The sequence below is a fragment of the Cibotium barometz genome, chromosome 7 (genome assembly GCF_041138505.1).
Source record: "Cibotium barometz isolate CiBa-2024 chromosome 7, ASM4113850v1, whole genome shotgun sequence".
NCBI lineage: Eukaryota > Viridiplantae > Streptophyta > Polypodiopsida > Cyatheales > Cibotiaceae > Cibotium > Cibotium barometz.
Genome location: NC_141052.1, coordinates 5,057,139 through 5,078,077, shown reverse-complemented (window position 1 = coordinate 5,078,077; position 20,939 = coordinate 5,057,139). Strand labels below are relative to the sequence as shown.

Here is a 20,939-nt window from a genome sequence, read left to right as displayed (position 1 = left end):
GATTCTTCACACTTCTGGAAAGAATAACTCAATAGCTGATGCATTATCTCGTAGGCCCAAGGTGAATGCTATCACCACTGCCTATCATGAGGACCTTTCATCTATGCCTCAAATGTATAATATTGATGAAGATTTCAAAGAGATATGGGCTGATTTATAGGCTGTAAAATCAGTCTATCCTTTCTCCATCAAGAATGATTATTTATATCACCATCAAGCCATTTGTGTGGTCAAGCACCTTCGTCAAAAGGTCATGGATGAAGCACATGCACCCTCCCTATGCAGGCCATAGAGGTATTTTGTCCACTACTAGTCAAGCTTTGGAAAGATATTTCTATTGGCCTTCTACTGATATAGAAAAATATGTTCGTGAGTGTGTGGTATGCTAGAAAGTTAAGTATAATAGGCATAAGTTGCCTAGTTTACTTCAATCTTTGCCTATCCCTCAAGCACCAGTAATGGATTTTATCACAGATCTTCCTCGATCTACTTATGGTAATAATTCTGTTTGGACTATTATTGATCGCTTTAGTAAGCAAGCTCATTTTATTCCCGTAAGAAAGACTATCAAGCCCAATCATATGGCTCGACTCTTTCTTTTTCATGTTTTCAAACATCATGGAATGCCTAAAGTCCACTGTGGATGACAGAGATCCAAGGACTACGAGCTTATTTTGGAGAGCTCTCTTTGACAATATGGGTACTAAGCTCAATTTCTCTTCTGCCTATCATCCCCAAACTCATGGGCAAAGTGAAATAGCAAATTCAGTGGTCCTCGATCTACTCCAATGCTATGTTTCTGATCAAAAGGCAACATGGGAGAAGTATTTACCCTTGGTTGAGTTTGCATACAACAATACAGTCCATTCCTCCACTGGCAAAGCTCCATTTGAGGTTATCTATGGCAAGGTAATACTTCCACCCATTCTTCGCACTAAGGATGAGATTTTTGCTGTTGATGAATATGTTAGAGATCTGGATACCACCTATGCACGAGTTTGGGCAACCATACAATGCTCTCAAGCAAAGCACAAGAAAGCTGCCAATCGGCATCGACGTCATATGGACATCAAAGAGCAGGATTAGGTTCTTCTCAAGTTTGAAAAGACACGTCTCTGCAAGAGACCAGGGCAAGAAGGCAAAGCTCTCAAACTTGCCAACAGGTATTATGGTCCATTTCAGGTTACTCAAAAGATTAATGATGTGGCTTTTAGGTTGGCTTTGCTCACTCATTGGAAAATACATAATGCTTTCCACAAGAGCCTGTTGAAACCATATATTGGAACTTCACCTTCTCAACCAATTACAGAAGATCCACCAGAAGTGGATGATTTAGAGGAGGTGCTACAACCTGAACAGCTTGTCTTCCATCAAGAGCGTAAGCTTAAGGGAGGCAAGGTCATACGCAAGTATTTGGTTAAATTCAAAAACTATTCCCCTATGGATTCAAAGTGGATACAAGAACAAGATCTTAAAGAATATCCCAATCTCCTCAACAACTATTGAAGCTTTTTAGTTGAGGACAACTGTTTAGAAGTCGGGGGAATGTAACTACTCCCTAATTTCTTGGGATTCATATAGTAAATTCTCTATTATTCATAGACATGGGTGTTGGACACATGTAGCCATGGAATGTTTATGGTTAAGCTTCCCATGTATGTGTATGCTAGTTGTATCTACGAGATCCTGGCTGCATAGAAGCATGTTACGCATTTGATGGATCTTGGAGAACCAAATGCAATAAATAATGCCATGGATATTTGATGGATCTTGGAGAGCCAAATACCATAGCCCTTGTAAATATCAAGTACATATGAATAGCAGGGGTTTCCTCCAAAATATGTGTTTAAATGCATACATTTGTGGTGCATGGCTTATTTTTATTTGCGTGTATTGTTTTGTTTGCCTGGACAATGCTCATGGATCTGGGGATGCCTGGATTGCACCCATGGTTGCATAACCTGTCTTCAAATAACTTGTATTGATGGATTTGTAGGAGAATAATTGACATTTTGAAAGCAGCCCACTCTTATGCGGGTTTTCTATTCCATGCATGCATGCATGCATGACAGTCTAGCTAAGTATGGTTGATAAACTTCTTCTCCATGATGAGAAACCTCCATGCATGAAAATGCATGGTCAAAAACCCTCATGCATGTGACACACATAGCTAGAAACCGACATGCATGGCCAAAAATCCTCATGCATGCAACATGCATGGCCAGAAACCCCCATGCATGCGACATGCAAGCTTTTTCAGCTACATGCATGCATCATGCAATGCTTTATCTTTTCATGCACCTAAAAATGTGCCATGAAAGCTTACTTTTCTTAAAAGTAAAGCATGCAAGCTCACTTTTTTCCAAAAGAGTCATGCAAGCTAGTTAACTCAAAAGAAAAGGATGCAAGCTAGTTAACTCAAAAGAAAAGGATGCAAAGTAAACTTTTCCTCGTAGTTACAGCGCTTTTTCTTTTCAGGCTTGTCCTCTGTCTTGGGAGGATCCGATGGGCTAGATTTAGGCCCAAAACTATTCCCACAAAAGGGAGCAGCCATTGCTGACTCAGCAGACATCATGTTGTTCCTATTGGAACGAGATTACTCTTCACTGAGCAAGAGAGTCACAAGGTTGTCAAAAGTGACCGCATTAGGTGCATTGCCAACCAACAACTGCAAAGTGGTACCAAATGTCTGATAAGAGTCAGGCAAATTACTAATATACGAATTACGATGCAGCGCGTGTAGCCCGCTGCCCCCTGCGCCTCCCCCTTCGCAGTCGCCGCCGCCTCCTCCCCCTCCTCCTTCACCCGCCTGTCCCCGCAGCCCTTCCTCCCCTCCGCCTTCACCCGCCTGTCCCCGCAGCCCTTCCTCCCCTCCGCCTTCATTCCGCCTGCCCCCCTCTGCCCCCCGCCTGAGCCAGACCCTTCCGCCCCTGGCCTTCCTCTTCCGCGCCGCCCTCCACTTCCCCCCCCTTTTTTCTCGCCTTCTCTGCGCAGCCCCCCCCTCGCCATCTTTCTTCCTCCGCCTCTCTCCCTGCCCCCCGCCCGCCTTTTTCCACCTCTTTTCCCCCCCCTCCCTGCGTCGTCGGCTTCTCCGCCCCCCGTCCCTGCGTCTCCCTTTCTCCCTGCCTCAGCCCCCCCCATCCCCCCCCCCCCCCCTTTTTTGTTTTTTTCGGCGTCTTCAGCGGAGTGGCGTGGTCTTTCTTGGGTTCGTCTCGTCGATTCAGCCAGTACCTGGTCTTTTTCCCCTAGGAGGACTCCATGGCAGCCTCTCCGTCAGCCCCGACCGATACAGGTCTTCGACTAGACTTCTCAGATGCAGAGCAGCAGCTTCTCGCGTCCTCCGTTTCTTCTTTGGAGGCCTCCTCCTTGGTTTGCAAGGTGGTGGGTAGCCGCCCAATGCGGAGAGAGTTACGCGACCTACTTCAGGGTAGCCTCATCGGCGAGACTGCCAGAATCGTCAGCGTGGATTTTTTAGGCCGCGGCTACTACCAGGTGGAGTTCGAGTCCCCACCAGCAGCTCAGAGGGTGCTGGCTCGGAGCCCCATTGCCCTACGCTCCTCTCGGGCGTTCTTGGCGCGATGGACACACGGTTTCGACCCATCGTCTGATCCACTGGCAGGCGCGACTGGATTCCCCATCACCGTCTGCTTTCCAGGTCTCCGAAGGGAGTACTTGCCCCTCCTGCCGGCCATAGGCAAGGCTATCGGGCAGGTGGTGGAGGTGCCACAGACCGCGGCTTCAGTGGTTGCTCGGGCAGCAGGACTCCCGGCCATTCGTGTTGTTGTTTCGTCACCGGAGTCCCTCCCGAAGACGATCCTCCTCCCTTGTCTTTCTGGAGGACATCTGATTCAGCGCGTGGAGTATTCGGGCCTCCCCGGTCAGTGCTTCATATGTCGGGAGATGGGCCATCTCGCACGCTCCTGTCCCCGCAAGGGGGCTAATCCTTCACGCTTTGCTGCCTCTGGACCCCCTGCGGGAGACCCGAGAGGTGGCCATCCACCTCCGAGACCGGACATCTCTGGCTCGTCACAGCAGGCGCCACCATCGGACGAGCAGGCTCCGGCGGAGGACACCGCACAGACTCAGGAGGCTGGAGGCTGGCAGGAGGTTCGCCGGCGGAAACGCCCGGCTCGCAGGGACCGTCGCAGACGCCAGCAGGCAGCGCAGGCTGGCGGACAGGATGGTGGACGGGCGACTCCGGCTGGCCCACAGGCACCTACCCGTATTTATGCTCCAGTCAGGGATAGGCGGCCGGTAGGTCCCACCCCGATGGACGAGGATTCAGTCTCAGTGCCCGTTGCTGAGGCCGATGGAGGAGTCTCCCACGTGGAGACCCCACTCCCGCCTCCCCCCGCGGGGGGCCCCGCCCCCTCCTTGGAGCAGTTCCCTGAGGATCCCCGGCCGCACTCTGCGACCCCCGGCTCCCCGCCCCCCCACCCGGAGAGCACTCTTCCCTCCTCCCCCCCTCCCCCCCCCGCCCCCCCCCTCCCTCCTCCCCCGGCGGCCCCCCCTGACTCCTATCCTCTGGCAGATGCCTTTCCATCCTCCCCTCGCTCTCCCCCCTCCTCGCCGCGCGCCCCCATCCCTCCTTCAGCCTCTCCAGGATACTTCGCCAGACCACCCGCTGCCCCGGGGCAGCGCAGCTGGGTAGGCCAGAGTTCAGTCCAGCGGCTGTTTCACCGCCACTCCGGGCCGGTGGAGATGGCGATCCTCGCTTCACCCGCCACAGAGTTCGCCCCAGCCTCCCCTGGGGGGCCCCCGCGAGTGATGGGGCTACCAGTGGATTACAGTTTTTTCAGGTGCCTCCAGCTGGATGCTGGCCCATTCGAGACTCTGGTCGCGCCCCTGCGAGTTTGCGTGGTGTGCCATCCCTCGCGTTCTCCTTCAGTGGTGAGCAGCATGGTGGCCTTCTCCTTTCCTCTCAGCGTTGCCCCAGACACAGCCTGGGATTGCAGCTCTGTAGAGGAAGTTCTGCGTGACCAGATACTGGAGTTTTCTCACCACTTCAGCGACCTGGGGCTCACGGATCTACTGCAGACCCGACTTCACTCAGCCCGCATGAGCCTGTTTGGTATAGGAGATTGGCGGGTGGATCCGGTCCACACATCAGTTGAGGCGGTGCTACTGATTCTCCTCCATGCCGCCCCGAGGGTGCAGCCTTCCTTTAGGTACTTATATGCAGAGGATTGGTCTCACGCCTATGCTCTGGATAGGGCGAAGGCGGAGTGGGGCTGGACTCAGACACAGGTCACCCTCTTTCTGGAGAGACTCCGCACCCGGACAGACAGTGATTATTCTCCCTCCAAGCCGGCGCCCAAGACTCCTAGAGTGGAGGGCAGATCATCCGGGCCGGCTGAGAGGGGTGAGCCAGTGGCGGCTTCTTCACTTGCCTCAGCTCATCCATGAGGATCCTCTCATGGAACATCCAGGGTCTCGGTGGACATCGCTGCCACATTGGTCGGGGCAGACTTCGTCAGGAGATCCAGAGGGCTCTCGTTGGAGGACCCATAGATATTCTTTTCATCCAGGAGCACCACCTTTCTGCCGGGCGTACCCGCATCTGCGGGAAGATCTTGCCAGGCAGGAGTCACACTTTTTGGTCCCCGGCATATGGCCCCCAGGGGAACCAGGGCGGAGTATGCATCTCAGTCAGCGAGCAGCTTCTTTCTGAGGTTGTGGACTCTGGCACTTTGGTTCAGGGTCGAGCGCAGTGGGTCATCCTTCGGGTTGGGGAAGACCGCATTGGCTTCCTCAACTTCTACGCCCCTAACGGGGCGTCCGGGAGAGCCGAGTTCTGGAGCACCATCAGGCAGTCCCTCCCCTTGGCAGACCACTGGTGCCTAGGAGGGGATTGCAACATGCTGGAGGACGCAGAGGATAGGATGGGGGGCAGCCAGGAGACCATTCATGGGCCAGAGCTAGCTGCCTGGGAGGAGCTAGTGCTACAGGTGAGAGGCCAGGATCCGTGGACTCTCCCGGAGTTTGGCAGGTTGCAGGGGAGTCTATCTTTCTCGCGCTCGGATAGACGAGCCACAGGCGTTAACCTTTCCCGCATCGACAGATTCTACATTGATGAGTGGGCCTGTGATAGAGGCGGCACTGTGGGCATACTTGCTGGCTCCTCCTTTTCAGACCATTTCCCAGTGCTTCTCCAGATTGAGGACCCTACGAGAGGAGAGCGGGGCCAGAGCGTCCGGATTCCTGATTGTCTCATAGAGGAGCCTGACATCGCACTCAGAGTTGAGCAGGTCTGGCAGGAGCTACAGTTCAGGAGAGGCTCGGCAGCCAGTGATCTTGCCAGTGGCTTGCAGGAGATTAGTCGGATGCTCAGACTGGCTGCCTTGGACCGTCTGGAGGCCTTCAGGGAGCAGGAGAGGAGCCTTCGGAGGAGTTTAGCGTCCCTCCAGAGACTCCAGGAGAGAGATCCTCTGAGCCCTTGGATCTCTGAGCAGATGGAGACAGCTCGCACTGAGATCAGATCCATCGAGGAGAGGCGGGTGGAGTTCCGATTCCATTCTCGGTCTTCTTTTTGGACTCAGGCTGGAGATAGAGTGACTCGGGATTTCTTTGAGGCGACTGGGCCTCGCTTCAAACGAGAGGGTCTCAGGCGGCTTCGTCAGGCTGATGGCCAGGTTGTGGTGGATCCCCCCAGGGTGCGGGCGATAGCCACAGATTTTTACAGGGTTCTTCTCTCTGCTGAGCCGGCAGACGACAGGGTGAGAGAGGCTAGGGAGGCAGTCTGGAGCTTCACGAGACCGGTTGTGCCGGCCCATCTACAGCACTCCCTTCTCTCCCCCTTCTCGGATACGGAGCTGGAGGAGGCTCTTCTGGCATTACCGCGGGGCAAATGCCCAGGAGAGGACGGTCTTTCAGTGGCTTTCTTCCAGAGGTACTGGGGCCTCCTTCATAGGGGTTTCAGATTGGCATTCCAGGAGATTATGGAGACGGGAGTCATGCCGGACAGCATTGCAGAGGGGTTGATTCACTTGATCCCCAAAGAGGGCGGAGACAGACTGGAGATTAGACAGTGGAGACCGATCACCTTGCTAGGCACGGCCTACAAGGTCCTAGCTAAGGCGATCAGCAGGCGGCTTCAGCCTCACCTTCCGGACATCATCCACTCCACGCAGACAGGCTTCATCCAGGATCGGAGCATTCTGGATAACATTTTCTCTTTCTGGGAGGCTACGGCCTTGGCTAGACTTCGGCAGGAGGATTTGGCGGTGCTCCTTCTCGACTTCGAGAAGGCATATGATCGGGTGGACTGGGCCTTCTTGGAAGGCACTATGGAGAGGATGGGCTTCCCCCCTCAATGGATCCGTGGGGTATCTGCACTCTACACTTCGGCTCATAGCCAGGTGCTGATACAGGGTGTGTGCGGAGAGAGGTTCCAGCTTTCGCGCTCGGTGCGGCAGGGGTGCCCCTTGGCGCCCTTTCTTTTTCTTTTTGTAGCGGAGGCCATGAGCACCTTCTTGACGGCACAGGATACAGGTTTGAGGGGCCTCCAGCTTCCCATCCGCACCTCGGAGGAGCTCCTAGACTCGGAGTTTGCGGATGACACTGCTGTCTATCTTCAGGGAGGTGAGGAGAACCTCCGCCGCTTCGCCTCAGCCATGGACAGGTTTTGCAGAGCCTCGGGCGCTTTGATCAACTGGCACAAGTCGTGTGGGCTGTGGGTCAGTTCTATGCCCCCCCCGACTTGGAGGCCAGTTGATGGTTTTCAGTGGCTGCCCCCCGGCACTACAGTGCGTTATTTGGGCTGCTATGTGGGCATTGATATATCTCCGGAGCAGCAGATAGCCCCCCTTCTTCTGAGCATTCGGAAGAAGCTTCTGTATTGGAGTACTGCTCGTTTATCTCTGGCTGGCCGCGTAGTGGTGGCCAACCAGGTTCTGCTCGCTACCATGTGGTACATCACTTCCTGCTGGGCCTTCTCTCGGGCGTGCATTGGCCAGGTGCAGAGGCTCATCAGGAACTTTCTTTGGTCCGGAGGCGATGGGCGACCCGCTAGGGCAAAGGTGGCATGGGCTGTGATCACTCAGCCGAGGGAGAGAGGCGGCCTGGGCATTGTAGATCCTATTTGCCAAAGCCGAGCTTTGCTTGGCAAGCTGGTAGTTCGTGGTCTCCTGCCAGGTGTTGAGCCGTGGAAGGAGCTTCTTGTTTCCAGGATGCTCAGCCGCACTCCGTCTCTTAGCGGCCCCTGGAACCCCAGCATCAGGTGGATCTTTACGGAGCAGCGCTCCAGAGGAGTGGGCCTTGGCTTCGAGGAGCGTTTTGCAGCCAGCCTTCTGAGGGCCTGGGCGCATCTGAGGCCGGCACTCTTCCAGACTCCCCCGGGCACCGATGAGGAGCGCCTGAGGCAGCCATTGATCTGGAACCCCTTGATTCGTCTCCCCAGTGGCCATATGGTTGGCTCGCGGTCTCACGTGTCGTGGGGCCCGTTGAGCTCCGGCCCAGCCCAGTCCCTAGACGACTGGATATGTTTTCAGCAGCTGCCTCCAGAGGCTCAGGAGAGGAGACTCAGTGGGATGAGGGGCAGAGAGTTGATGAGACAGGATATTGAGGCGGCCATCCCCCGGGAGTGGCGGACCCCAGTACAGGACCCTTCACCTCCACAGTGGATGGGTGTCTTTACTCGGCATGAGATCCTCCTAGCGGTCTGCGGCACAGCGGAGAGAGTCGCCCCACTCACTTTCGAAGTGGGAGAGGGTGGCCAGCTTCAGAGGTCACGACTAGATTTGGATGGGTTCCAGGGTTGTATCCTTCAGAGGGTTCGGGTGGTCGGCTTTCATCAGAGACAGTGGTATGTAGACCCCTCACCGGCCTCGATAGGGGAGGATTGTTCTTGGAGACTCTGGGCTTGGGACAGCAAGCCTCTTGTTCGCCTTCAGTGGGACCCAGGGGAGTGGTTTTGGCGAGATCCCTACTCGGCCCCTACCAGCCCTGCCATTCCCTTTTTTCAGTACACAGCGAGGCTGGGGCGGCGGATTCAGAGACACAGGATAGAGAGCACCCCGGCAGCGGCCGAGCATTGGCGGCGACAGGGGCTCTCCCCTGCCTTTCTTAGGGACTTCTGGCAGCGCCTTTGGGCCAGCTTCCGTCCCCGGAAGGTGACACTTTTTCTCTGGCTCACAGCGCATAGAGGATTGGCTGTGGGGGCTTGGCTTGCTTTTGGTAGACACCCAGCGTCCTGCCCTCGGTGCGATCATGCACAGGAGTCACAGCGGCACTGCTTATGGGATTGCCCACAGGCACAGCAGGTCTGGCAGCGCGCTCTCAGGATGGTTTTTGCAGGTTCTCCAGGGGAGATGTTGGTGACATGGGGTGCGGTAGCTTGGGCCACGGATAGCGGCCCTGCACTTGGATATGAGGACGCTCCTGGCAGTGTGACCATCCAGGTCTCTGACAGGGCGATGGCGGTGGTTCCGACGCCAGACTTCTCCTCGGCAGCCTCTCAGGAGGGGGTCGGGCAGAGATGGGAGTTGATCAGCAGCATGACGGCCTGGCACATATGGAGAGCCCGATGCAGGGAGGCCATTGACCACCAGACGACTCCACCGGCGGAGGTCATACAGGCCCTCTGGGTGGACATCATCCACACCTTGAGAGGACACTGGGGGAAACTCCAGGGAGACTCGGATCGCATGAGAGGGCGCCGCAAGGCTTTCCTCCGCACTTGGCAGCCTGGCCCTTTCCTCACCGCGAGGGACGAGGATGTCATTTGGCACTATCGGCCGCCAGTTTGGCTTTTCTCACCTCCTTCATGTATTACTAGGTAGCCCCCCCCAGAGAGCGGCCAGCCACGGGGGGGAGCTCAGGTGTTCATTGTGTTTTATCCCTCCTTGCGAGGTGAGCTTTGTAGCCATATGGCGTTTTCTCATTAACTAATAGAAGGATCTTTTTTCCGGAAAAAAAAAAAAAAAAAAAAAGAGTCAGGCAAATTACGCAAAACTGTCTGAACAAGATAGCTATCTGTCAAGACCTCATTAATGTTAATGACCTGCTCTCGTAGGTCTTTCACGTGCATAAGGTACTGATCGATAGAGTCACCTTCGAGCATGCGGTCAGTCTCAAGCTTGCCCCGAAGGTAAGCTACACGAGCCTCATTGCTACCTGAATACAACGCCGCCAAGGTATCCCAAGCACCCTTTGCAGTGGTGCAAGAACGAATGTGCGGAATGATATGCTTGCGGCACGAGAGAGCAATCAATGCATGGACCTGAGCATCCCTAGCATCCCAAGTACGCTGCTGCTGAGTAGGAGGAAGATGAGGAGGTGGACCTACAGGAGGGTGAGCGGGAATCACTTCACCTTTCGCTGGAGTAGGTGCAAGAGGACGCTCCTCAGTGCCATCCACATATAGCCATACATTCTTGGCAACCAAAACATGACGCATCATATAAGCCCACATAGGGTAGTTGTCCCCATTGAGCTTGTCCTCTTGAGATAGCATTCCAAAGAGGTCATTATTACTGTTGGCCATGATAGCACAGCAAATCTGTCACAAATCTGTCCCAGCAAAACCGTAAGAATGCGGGAGATAAATAGCAAGATAACCAATGGACTGAAAGGGAACTCCTTCACCACGAGAAATACATATGCATGTCCCAAATCTGCAAGTGTACTGCATGATGATGCAAATCTATCAGTGTCCACAATGGCATACATATACTGCAGCAAACCACAAATGTATACATGTGCCGTGAAAAACACAATCAGCTGACACCTGTAAGAGCTGCAAGTGCGCAAATCCTGTAAATCTGCTAATGTGATTGTCACCTGTACCAAATGCTATAATGCCCAAAAATTGGAAGAAATGCCCCAATGCCAACCAAATGTGCCTGTAATACCCAAAATTGCCTGCAAATAGTGCCAATTTCTACAAAATCCCCAAATTTCTAGTGCAATTATGCACCAAATCTGCTGATATCAATGCCAAAGTGTGCCAATGTTGCAATTGCAAGCTCAATGGTGAAAAGCTCCAATTTTTAACAAGCAAAATGTGCAATTTCAGGCTTGCAAATTTCACAAACCTTGCAGATCTGAGATTTGAAGTTGCTTTGGGCAGATCAGGTTCTATACAGTTTGACCAGAGCACGTACAGTCGGTACAAGGCACAAGTACGATCGTACGACGGTACAGGGCGGCGACAGCAAGGCGTCGTATAGCGGCGCAGGCGAAGACGGCGTGGGCGGCGGCTGCCCATGAGGGTGACGACAGAGGTGGCGGCGCACAAGGCGAAAGGCACTACGCAGAGGACAAGCGAAGCAGATCAGGGCGGCACAAAGCAGATCAGCACCGTACAGGCGCAGGACAGAGGACCAGCGTAGGTACAGTCGAGGCAGGGGCGGCAGTACGATACATGCGGCGCTGTACGGCGGCGGATCTAAGAGGCGATGCCACCTGAGGGCGACGGCGACGGTGGCTGAGGGCAAAACCCTAATCCTAAACATCAAAAACCTTAATGCTGCAAACCCTAATGCCAATAGGCTTCAAAGCTCAAGCTCTAAAGGGTAGCAAGGAGGCAAACCCTAATGCTAACCCTAACCCTAACCAGGCTCTGATACCAATGTTGGGTGGGAGGGAAGCTAGCCTGCGCGCGCGCGCACACACACACACACACACACACACACAACCTCAAGCACAGAGAAACGTGCGAGTGCTAGAAAAGATGTACTCAATAATGATATGAAATGAAAGTACAAGTGAGTACTAAAAGGCCTAGGGCAAAGTGCTCAACACACATAAGTGTGTTCACACGGGAAAAAACCTGTGTCCGGTCACACGAAAAAAGTGCCCGTGAGTAAGCTGGGTTCACACCTCAACTAGCCGGGAGTAGACATGACCAACAACCATAGTGTTTTTACCTCTCCAAAACACTTAGAAGCTGGCTGAATTCTGATTTCCAGAATTGAAAGTCTCCATTCAAGCTAGAGGAAGAAGAAGAAGACTATTTCTAAAGATTGAAGCTGTGGAAGAATCATCTTGGCTCTGGTTGCTACAAGTTCTATGCGGGAGAACCCTTGGGAAGTGTTGGGCATTCTCCTAAGACTGAGTTTCAGCCACTAGATGGTTGATCTCATTGAAGTCAAAGCTACATTTGTAGAAATCGGGATTGCTGCGCAATCTTGGTGAAGGGTGATGGGCACCATATTGCTAGCTTGTAGCTGGGCTACTTGTGAGCAAATATAGTTTTTGTAAGTTGTTTTCATGTTCAATAATTTTGGAAGAAACAATGGTGTATGACTGGGCCAAGCTACCTATTTTATGTACTTGTAAAATTCTTACTCCCTTAAGGCAATACATATCCTTCAAGAAGAAGGGGGGGGGGCGGGGGGGAGGGACGAGCCCATCTTCTGGTCCCTAGTGCAGTATCGTTTCTTTTCAATACTTCCACATTGTATAATCTATCGTTATGGCTATATATGTAGGATATGGTAGTGATCAAGGATGATAATCTTGTGATTTCAGTACTAAATTCTGTATAACCACGCACCCGTTTGTGACAGGATTTGTCTTATGTTCCACATGAACCGGAAACGGTGATTGATTTCAGGGAAAGGCAACTTAGAAATAAGTTGATCCCTGAGTATAAAATTAAGAGGAAAGATAGGATAGAGGAGGACTCGAATTGGGGTTTCCCAGTTTTCTTTCTTAGAAAGATTTTGTTTCCAAGAGTGGAAACGTCTGAGGAGGAAAGTATGTTACATACCTAGTGCTAATCCTCGAGATTAGTGGTTAATAATAGGATGGTTATTTATAGCAATAGTGGGTACTATATAAGTGAAACGTGGATTATTATTGTCATAACCTCACTATTGGTCAGAGTTTGACCAAGACTCCGGCCACACATGTGGCAGAGCATAGATTGGCATACCTAGGGCCTCTATGGGACAGACTCGCATGGATCTGTGGGAGTCATACTTTGGCCCCTGGCTTGGGGGTGGTTCAAAGCATAGAACAAGGTTGGGAGGTGCGCTAGCCTGCACCCCGCTTAGGGGGTTTGTACTAATCAGCTGTGTTTTTAGGAGATTCATGGGGTTGTAACATCGCTTGTGTTTTTAGGAGATTCGTGGGGTTGTAACATGAGACTACTTCGTGCTTGCAACGGAGGGGTGGTCGTATGAACGCCAAGGTTTGCGCATGGAGCTGTAACTTGGTTGAACACAATGCTAATCAATACACTTAAATACACTAAGATTTGATGGACACTTGCTCAAAAATACAAGAAGTAAATTGCTGAATTGACAAGAGACACACAATGAGCCGAAACGGCCGACCCCTCCCTCAAATAAAGTATATTGATCTTGGGAGAATCAAGTACATAGTGTCATGGGCATTTCTAACCAGATTTCCATACCAATGCATATGAATACAGTATTGCAAACAAGTGGTTGTCGATGTAGACTTGCAACCTACACTACCCTCTCAAGTGCCCATGTTCCCTACCATCTGCTCTCTATTGTTTCACCAACACATGGTAGCAACAATCTGCAAGAGAGCACGTAGGACAAGAGAACACTACACAAGGTATGTGATCTTGTAATCCGATTCCTCCCTCCTGCTACTTGCTCCCATATTTAAGCATAAAAGCTTACCAATAGCAAGTAGAGTCGATGACAGCAGAAGTCTTCGCGATGGAAGTCCCTTGGAGTGTTGAGATCTTTGATTTGTCGCCTTTCTTTGCGACAAAAGTCTTCAAGAGGATGAAGGGAACCTTGGGAAAGCTTCCCCTATGGTTCAACTTAGAGAAAGGAGAGCTGAAATTAGGGTTTTCAGCAAAAAGACCAAAAATTACAACAATAAAGAGAGCTGTTCTGCTGAATTTCAATCATTGGGAGTGTGTAGGACAGTGATTAGCATTTGGAAACACTCTTGGAAGCTTGGAAAACACCCAAGCAAGTTGGGTATGGCTATGGAGAGCTTGGAAATGGAGAGAAATGTTGGAAAAACATTGGGGTCCAATCAGGTGAAGGGACATGGGGAGATGCCCATTTATGAGTAAAAGGGGAGAATCAGGTCTTGGACATTGAGTCTTGTCTGCCTCGGGACTTCAGTGAGTGTGAACTTGGAAGCGATCATAATCTATAAGTGACTTTTGGGCACCCAAACTTTAATGAAGTGGGAACGCACTCACTTATAAATATTGGCTAAGTCCTAAGGGCTATTTGAGCCTAGATTGGGTAATACTTACCACCTGTTCACATGCCACACAACCATGTCAGTAGACAGTTTCACACACACGGTTCACAAGCGGGCGTCTCCTAGCCCGAAACTACACATAGGTCATGCAGACATGAAAACAGCATGCAATTTCATTTGCAGGCAAGCACATAAAGATGCTATGCAATGCAGCATTGGTATGGACAATCCCCGTTCATGAGACTATAACAAAATAGACGTGCTCCAGGCAAGTACACGAGGTACCAGACCCAATGGAACACCAATCCACCAAGCATTTTCGGGCATGTACACGGAGGCACAGGTCCCAACGGAAAGCCAAGTCTACAGTATCACATGAGTGGCATCAATCCCCGGCATAAACAACTGCCATGGACACCAGTCCAATGTACATACATGATAAGAAAGCACGGGTGGACCAATTGGGTGGCCAAATGGTGACAAGAGCCAAGTCTCTAGATGCTTCTAACCTCAGCTCACAGGTGAACCACATGGGCTCTATGGTTAAGCGGTGATCTAGATGTCAGACTCTTCATGCTCCCCATATTTGTTAACCACGAGTGGTTTTGAGAGAACATGGTTCATTGACATCAAGGATTGTGTGAGCGCCACATTGGCGTCTCAGCAACTCCAAGAGCAAATAGGAGCTGCTGGTCTGGTGGCAGCTGCTCAAGGCCCGAATGGCGACGTGGGTAGAAGCACGTGATGTGGCCCTACTTGATCCCTTGAGAAAATGGGAACTGTCCAGCAATGGGATCGCGAAGTGTCAAGTGAGGTTCTTCAGAGAGGCTATGAGCATTCAAAGGTAGGGAGTCCTACTTTGCTTGGGCGATAGTCTTCAACCCCTTTTTTGGGGGAGGGGTGGGGGGAGGAGGACAATAGAGCCCTCGAGAAGCTCAAAATATTCCTTGGGTAGGCTCGGGAAGTAGACTGTGACCAAGAAGCAAGTCGTTCCAACCAGCAGGTCAAACTTCGAAGTCTAGAGAGAAGCCGTGTCTCCACCTAGTGAAGTACACGAGTAGCCCTGTGCTCAGTGACATGGTCTTCTCTATGAGGGAGGCTGAGTGGAACTCAATCCAGATGTACCCATTGCCAAGAAACTGGATGTCAACAAGGTCTCAAATCCACCGAGAAATCGGGCGGATTGCAGGAGGTCTCAAATCTGGCCACACGCAGGTCTACTGCCAACGAACTTGCAAACCAAGGTGGTAGTAGTCTCCAAGGAAAGCCACAAAAGAGGACAAGAACTGGAGGTCTGCATTAGAAAATTGGCAATTGACGATCAAGGAACACGGAACCGCTGCCATGGAGACCTCTGAAGGGAAAAAGGCCAAAGTGGTACTCGCAACTAACACGTGAAGAACTGGCGCTAACAGGGACAAAATACGGAGGTAGGGGTGGGGACGAAAGCAGGAATGGAGGCAGGCTGGGGATGTCAGTACAAAAACGGGAGGGGAGGAAGGAATGCGCTTGGGGAGTAGGGGAGGGGGAGCAGGGAACAGAAACACGGGGGTGGAGGAGCACTCACGGCAAGTAGAGGTCCAACACGGCGGGGAGCACAGTAAGCAGGGAACAGAAACACGGGGGTGGGGGGGCACTCATGGCAAGTAGAGGTCCGACACGCAGGGGAGCACAGTGAGCAGGGAGCAGAAACACGGGGGTGGAGGGGGGAGAGAGAAGGAAGGGGGGGGGGGGGGGTGGGGTGGATGGGGAGGGGCGCTCATGGCAAGTAGAGGTCCTCTAACTCTCTTAATCAGTCCGCCACTCAATATTATACACATCTTACATTAGCATGACACATGTAATTAAACAAGTGAAATAGATGTAGTTTATTAGCACTGATATGATTAGCAAAGGCAGCCTATAGCGAGCCTCTCACTTGTTGTAGTTTGAGACCATACCTTAAAATCAACGACGTCCAACTGTCATAACCAGCTGCTACCAAATTCTGCACAGTAGCATTCCAAGCACTATCTGGTCTTTCAGAAAGAAAGACAATGCTCCAATTTGCAATACGAAGTTCACGATAAAAATTTAACAATGCAACCATTGGAAAAGATTTGGATCTGTTCAGAGAGACACTCCAGATGGGATCCACAAAATTCTCAATACTGAAACATGCATTTCAAGAAAGTCAGATCTAAGCAATCTCTCTCTCTCTCTCTCTCTCTCTCTCTCTCTCTCTCTCTCTCTCAGCTATGGCGTGTACATCGGCTCCTGTACCCCTGGCATGAGGTGACCTGCGCAGCTCTCTCCTCTCCCAGCGATGGTGTGAGGTGACCTGTGCACAAGCTTTTTGCCTGCTGCTTGCCATCGCATAAGTCGCATATGTCAATATGGCCTAAAGCCTCCCTTCCCGCTACGCACACGTGGTGACCTGGCTGCACACGCCTTTTCACCTCTTTGTATAGCCCTTTTTTCTCTTCACACAAACACCAAACACAACTCCCCTTCGCATAGCACACCCGCTCCCACTTCTGCCGACCTGCAAAACCCTCAAATCGATTTTTTTTAATCTGCAAAATTTGATTTTTCTCTTTGCTCCCTTTTCCCTTTTTTCCCTTCTCTCCATCGATTAGGCTCCCTCTCTGATTTTCCCCCAATTTTGGGGAAAATCGATTTTGCCTTTCGTTTTCATCTTCTCCGTTCTGCCGCCTTTTTGATCCCTGCCGAAATCAGACATTCAAATCCCACTCTGATTTACTCTCAATTTTGGCCTGCAAAGAAAAATCCCAAAAAATCAGAAACAAAAAATAGGCAGGCGTATTGATCCCCCCTACTACTCTATGCAGATGACATCGTCCTCCTTTCAGATTCAGCCAAGGGGCTTTAGAGACATTTGGATGCCTTACAAGATTTTTGCACTCAACGGGACCTCAACAATTGACCTTGGTAAAACCAAGGTAATGGTCTTCAATACCACCTGCCCCTTCACATCCAAATTGAGCTTCACATATAAAGGGGGATGTTGTGGAGATTGTCTCATCCTATGTCTACCTTGATGTCACTTTCAGTGGCCCACCCTTCACCATGGTTCCCACAGCACATGCCAGAGTGACACGGGGATATGCAGCCTTGAACTTACTTGAGCGGCAATGCTTCTAGGCACATTTTGGGATGCATGTGCAAGGAGACGAGTGTTGTTTTCCTTGAATTTGTTTCAAGAAGACACTTATCGCTAAAAAGTTTATCTTTGAAAAATTCTTGGTTTACGGAACCATTTTGAATATGTCAATGGAATGGCCGCAATGTCTATAACTAGCTTTCTTTTGGGTTGAAATACCTCCTACACCTAAGCAAAAGAGTTTTTATTTGAAATTTGGATCATTCCATATCAACGAAAATTCGATTCTTCTGGACTTTATGTCTTCTAGACTTCTTTCGTATCTATCTTGATGAATACTGATGACTCGGACTGAACCCATAGAGGGTGGTCCCTCGAGGAAGTGCCTACAAGATTGAGTGCTCATGAAGCCTCAAATAGATCGAGCGGTGCATGGTGACTCCATAAGCCACTGGTGGGAGTATTCTTTAACTTGGTGCTCTCATTCATGGCTATGGCGGGATGCTACAAATAGGAGTGGTACTCCTAATTGGACGAGCGAGGCTCGTATGACTAATACCTGTCTGACTCTTATACAAGGCATATGAACCTATGAAAAGATTTATGATGGTCTGCGAATGTATATGGATCATATGGGTGGGTGCCCATATGGAGTCCAAGAACGTAGCAGAATGGCTTGTGCATGCGTATGGATCGTATGGGCGGTGATCATATGGAGTTCAATGGCATGGCAGAAGAGTTGAAAGACTCATGAACAAGGTGGAACCCTGATAAGCAATTGTTGGGATGACTAGTATGGATTCATGGATTTCAGAAATACGGTTGACTTCAATTTTTTGGTAGCTAATCTCTTATTCTATGGAAAAGCACAGTTGGCTCTTATGCATGTGCTTGACAAGAATTTTGATTTGGATGGATCTAACATTATGAGATATGCTACTCAAAACTGAAATTTCCTATGAACTATTGTTATTTTCTCAGTTGCGGACAATTGTTTATGAGAAGGGGAGAATGTCACCATTTGGTCCACCCTTATGATTTGGACATTGTCCAGTGATCCCGAACTTATGTTTACAAAGGATGTGAATGGGGAACTTTTCCAAGGTATGATCGGTTGCCAGGAACTAGATCTCATGTGGACTATGGTTTCACATATACATGGTATGATATGCACAAGTACAAGCTCATAATTTATGAGATATGGACATTTTACATGGTAGAAGACACCTGCAGAAGTCAAGATTTGATATGGAGCCTTTAACAGAGGTTTAACTCGCTTGGATATGCCTAAAAGATGGCCACAAAGCATAAGTTTTTGTTGGACATGTCATCTCCAGCTCTCTTTTACTCCATTTTATGCCCCTTTCTATCCCCATATTTATCTGATATTTTTAGGGATTTCTCCCATATTTCTTAAGGCTATTTTAGGCATTTTTATAAGTCGTGGACATTTGTCCTCCAATCCTACTGGCCGACTGCTCTACATAAGATGTATATAAGCATGGCCATTGTGCCTTCATAATTCATTCAATATTTTTCAATTCTTGGCTCAAGTGTTGGATCTCTCTTGGCTGTCTACTCTCTCTTGTGTGATCTCTATTTGCTTCCGCTTCATATTCACATATTCTCACAGTTTCAAGCAATTTTATTCATTTATATGGTTTTTAAGGTTTATAAGTATATGTGTACACACTCACTGAAGTTTAGGTGGCCAACAATTAATAACTTGTAAGTGAATACACACCAGAGGTGGACTATTTTAATGAATTATGGACAAAACACAAGTTTGGGAGCCTAGAAGAAGCTACAAATAGCTCCACGAGTTGCTAAAAAGAGCCTAGAAGTTATTTTGAGCTGGTTGACTTGTAAAAGAAGGCGAGGGAGCTACTTTCAGCTGGCCGACTTGATGAAGGGGGTAATTTCAGCTGGTCAATTGCATATGTGCATACATCTGGCATGAGCATGGGCTTTTCCTTTTATCTTGCCCTGATATATACGCACAAGCTCTTCTTGCAAGTGTTTTTGGGCTGAAAACAGAAATTTCAGAACTGGACAGCATGGTTTATCACAATAGATGTGACTCATTATGCATGCTTTTGGGTGCCAAGGATGTTTTCATGGTGATGCATAGACGGTGCCCCACAGAGTGATTCTGGAAAGTTTCATCGCGAGAAGATGCTTGTTTTGCAAGATCTCTTGAAGACCTAGCCTTGGGTTACAAGCGTAGACTCCTCGAAAACCTAGCCTTGGGTTGTTACAAGTGTAGAACTTTATGAGTTTGTGGCACTCTTTGATTGGAAATCTTGTGTACTTGGAAAATTCCGGTGTTTGGCACCCGCATACTTTGTTTGAAAGATTACTCATGAAAAATAGAGAATTTTGTAGAAGGGAGGCCGATCGTTCCGGTCCCAGTGTGGTGTCCTGTGCATATGATTTTATTTTTCAGCATGTGTGATTATGTTTAATGGATGTGGCCAGTTCAGATTGATGGTCATGCAAAGTGTGTCGAAGACCTTAGTGCCCCCCAGCCCAGTTTGGTTACAACTTGATCTTACCACTTGGCTCCAGGAATAGTACTGCTTGAGCCTCTAACTCACCACTCGAGCTAACACTAGCCCATGACTTGAGCTAACACACCTAGACTTCAGGGATCATACCACTTCAGCCTACTAGTGTAAAACATATCCAACGCCTAGAATTGTACCCATTGAGTTTACTAGTGTAAACATATTCATGGATAAATTGGCCACAAATAACTATTATCAACAAAATAAGAAATATTACAAAGATACTACTCCATCTAAGTCTCTAAACATAGACAAGTAAGTCTACGGACCCCAGATCCTGTATTTATCCTTGGATCGTGAGCACTTGCTCCGAAAGACTCCAAGGTGGATGGAATAACCGTCGGCTAGTGGAGATAGAATCAAGAGTGAGGAGGAGGCAAGAGTAGATGTAGACACAATCGTGGTGTGGTCACCGCCCTTATTAATCTGGCCCTAGCTCTTCTAGGTGACACCTAGAAGTGGAAGGAATGGACAGATTCTCCAGCTCCCGCTCCCGGGTAATTGCACCTACTTGAAAACACATCCTTCTGTGATCACGTCTCTCGAGAACTCCTGTCTTAAAAGCTCTCCCTTTCTTGGGTCAACGCTCTCAGTATTGGGTTGCTTCACAGCCCTAGGTGATTCCTCCTTGGCGTTTACAGATGCTACCAAGAATTGTGCCCATGTTTCCCTGATGTGTGCCCAACTTTGCTCATACAAAAGCTGGGCTTGACGTGCCTCTTCGTGAAGCTTTACTTGACGTGCTTCTTTCTCGTGTCGCCGACGGTCCTCTTCTATGAGTTGTTGCTTATACTTGTGTAACATGCGGAAGCTTCGGGGGAGATTGGTAACTTCAATGCTCAAAAATCAGCACACTTATCGCGATGAAAATAACGTACAAAACTGAATATAGATGTGCAGAAAAATAGAGAGAGAGAGAGAGAGGGAGGGAGGGAGGGAGAAGAGGACACAGTATTGGGTCCCGAATACCCTCTGTAGGGCCCCCACCACGGATGGTGTATTTGCTTTTATTAGAATGATGCAAATCTGAAATAAAAGACTGAACCTGAACCTTCTTGGCTGAGGAGAATCCTCTGCCCTTGACCTTCAATCCTTCACCCCTTTGCGTTAGCTTCTCCTTGGCTGTC

The 20,939-nt window shown here is 49.9% G+C and overlaps 1 protein-coding gene across 2 annotated transcripts in view; it reads right to left on the bottom strand.

Moving 5' to 3' along the window:
* LOC147636611 (acid phosphatase 1-like) overlaps positions 1 to 20,939 on the bottom strand; it is a 51,470-nt gene that overhangs the window by 13,928 nt on the left and 16,603 nt on the right. For both annotated transcript variants that reach the window (XR_015266173.1, XM_086800056.1), the window contains exon 3: positions 16,083 to 16,292. Coding sequence is in view for 1 of the 2 variants with exons in the window: in XM_086800056.1 (XP_086656182.1) it covers positions 16,083 to 16,292 (210 nt within the window). In the remaining variant the exon portion in view is untranslated. The remainder of the gene's footprint in view (positions 1 to 16,082; positions 16,293 to 20,939) is intronic.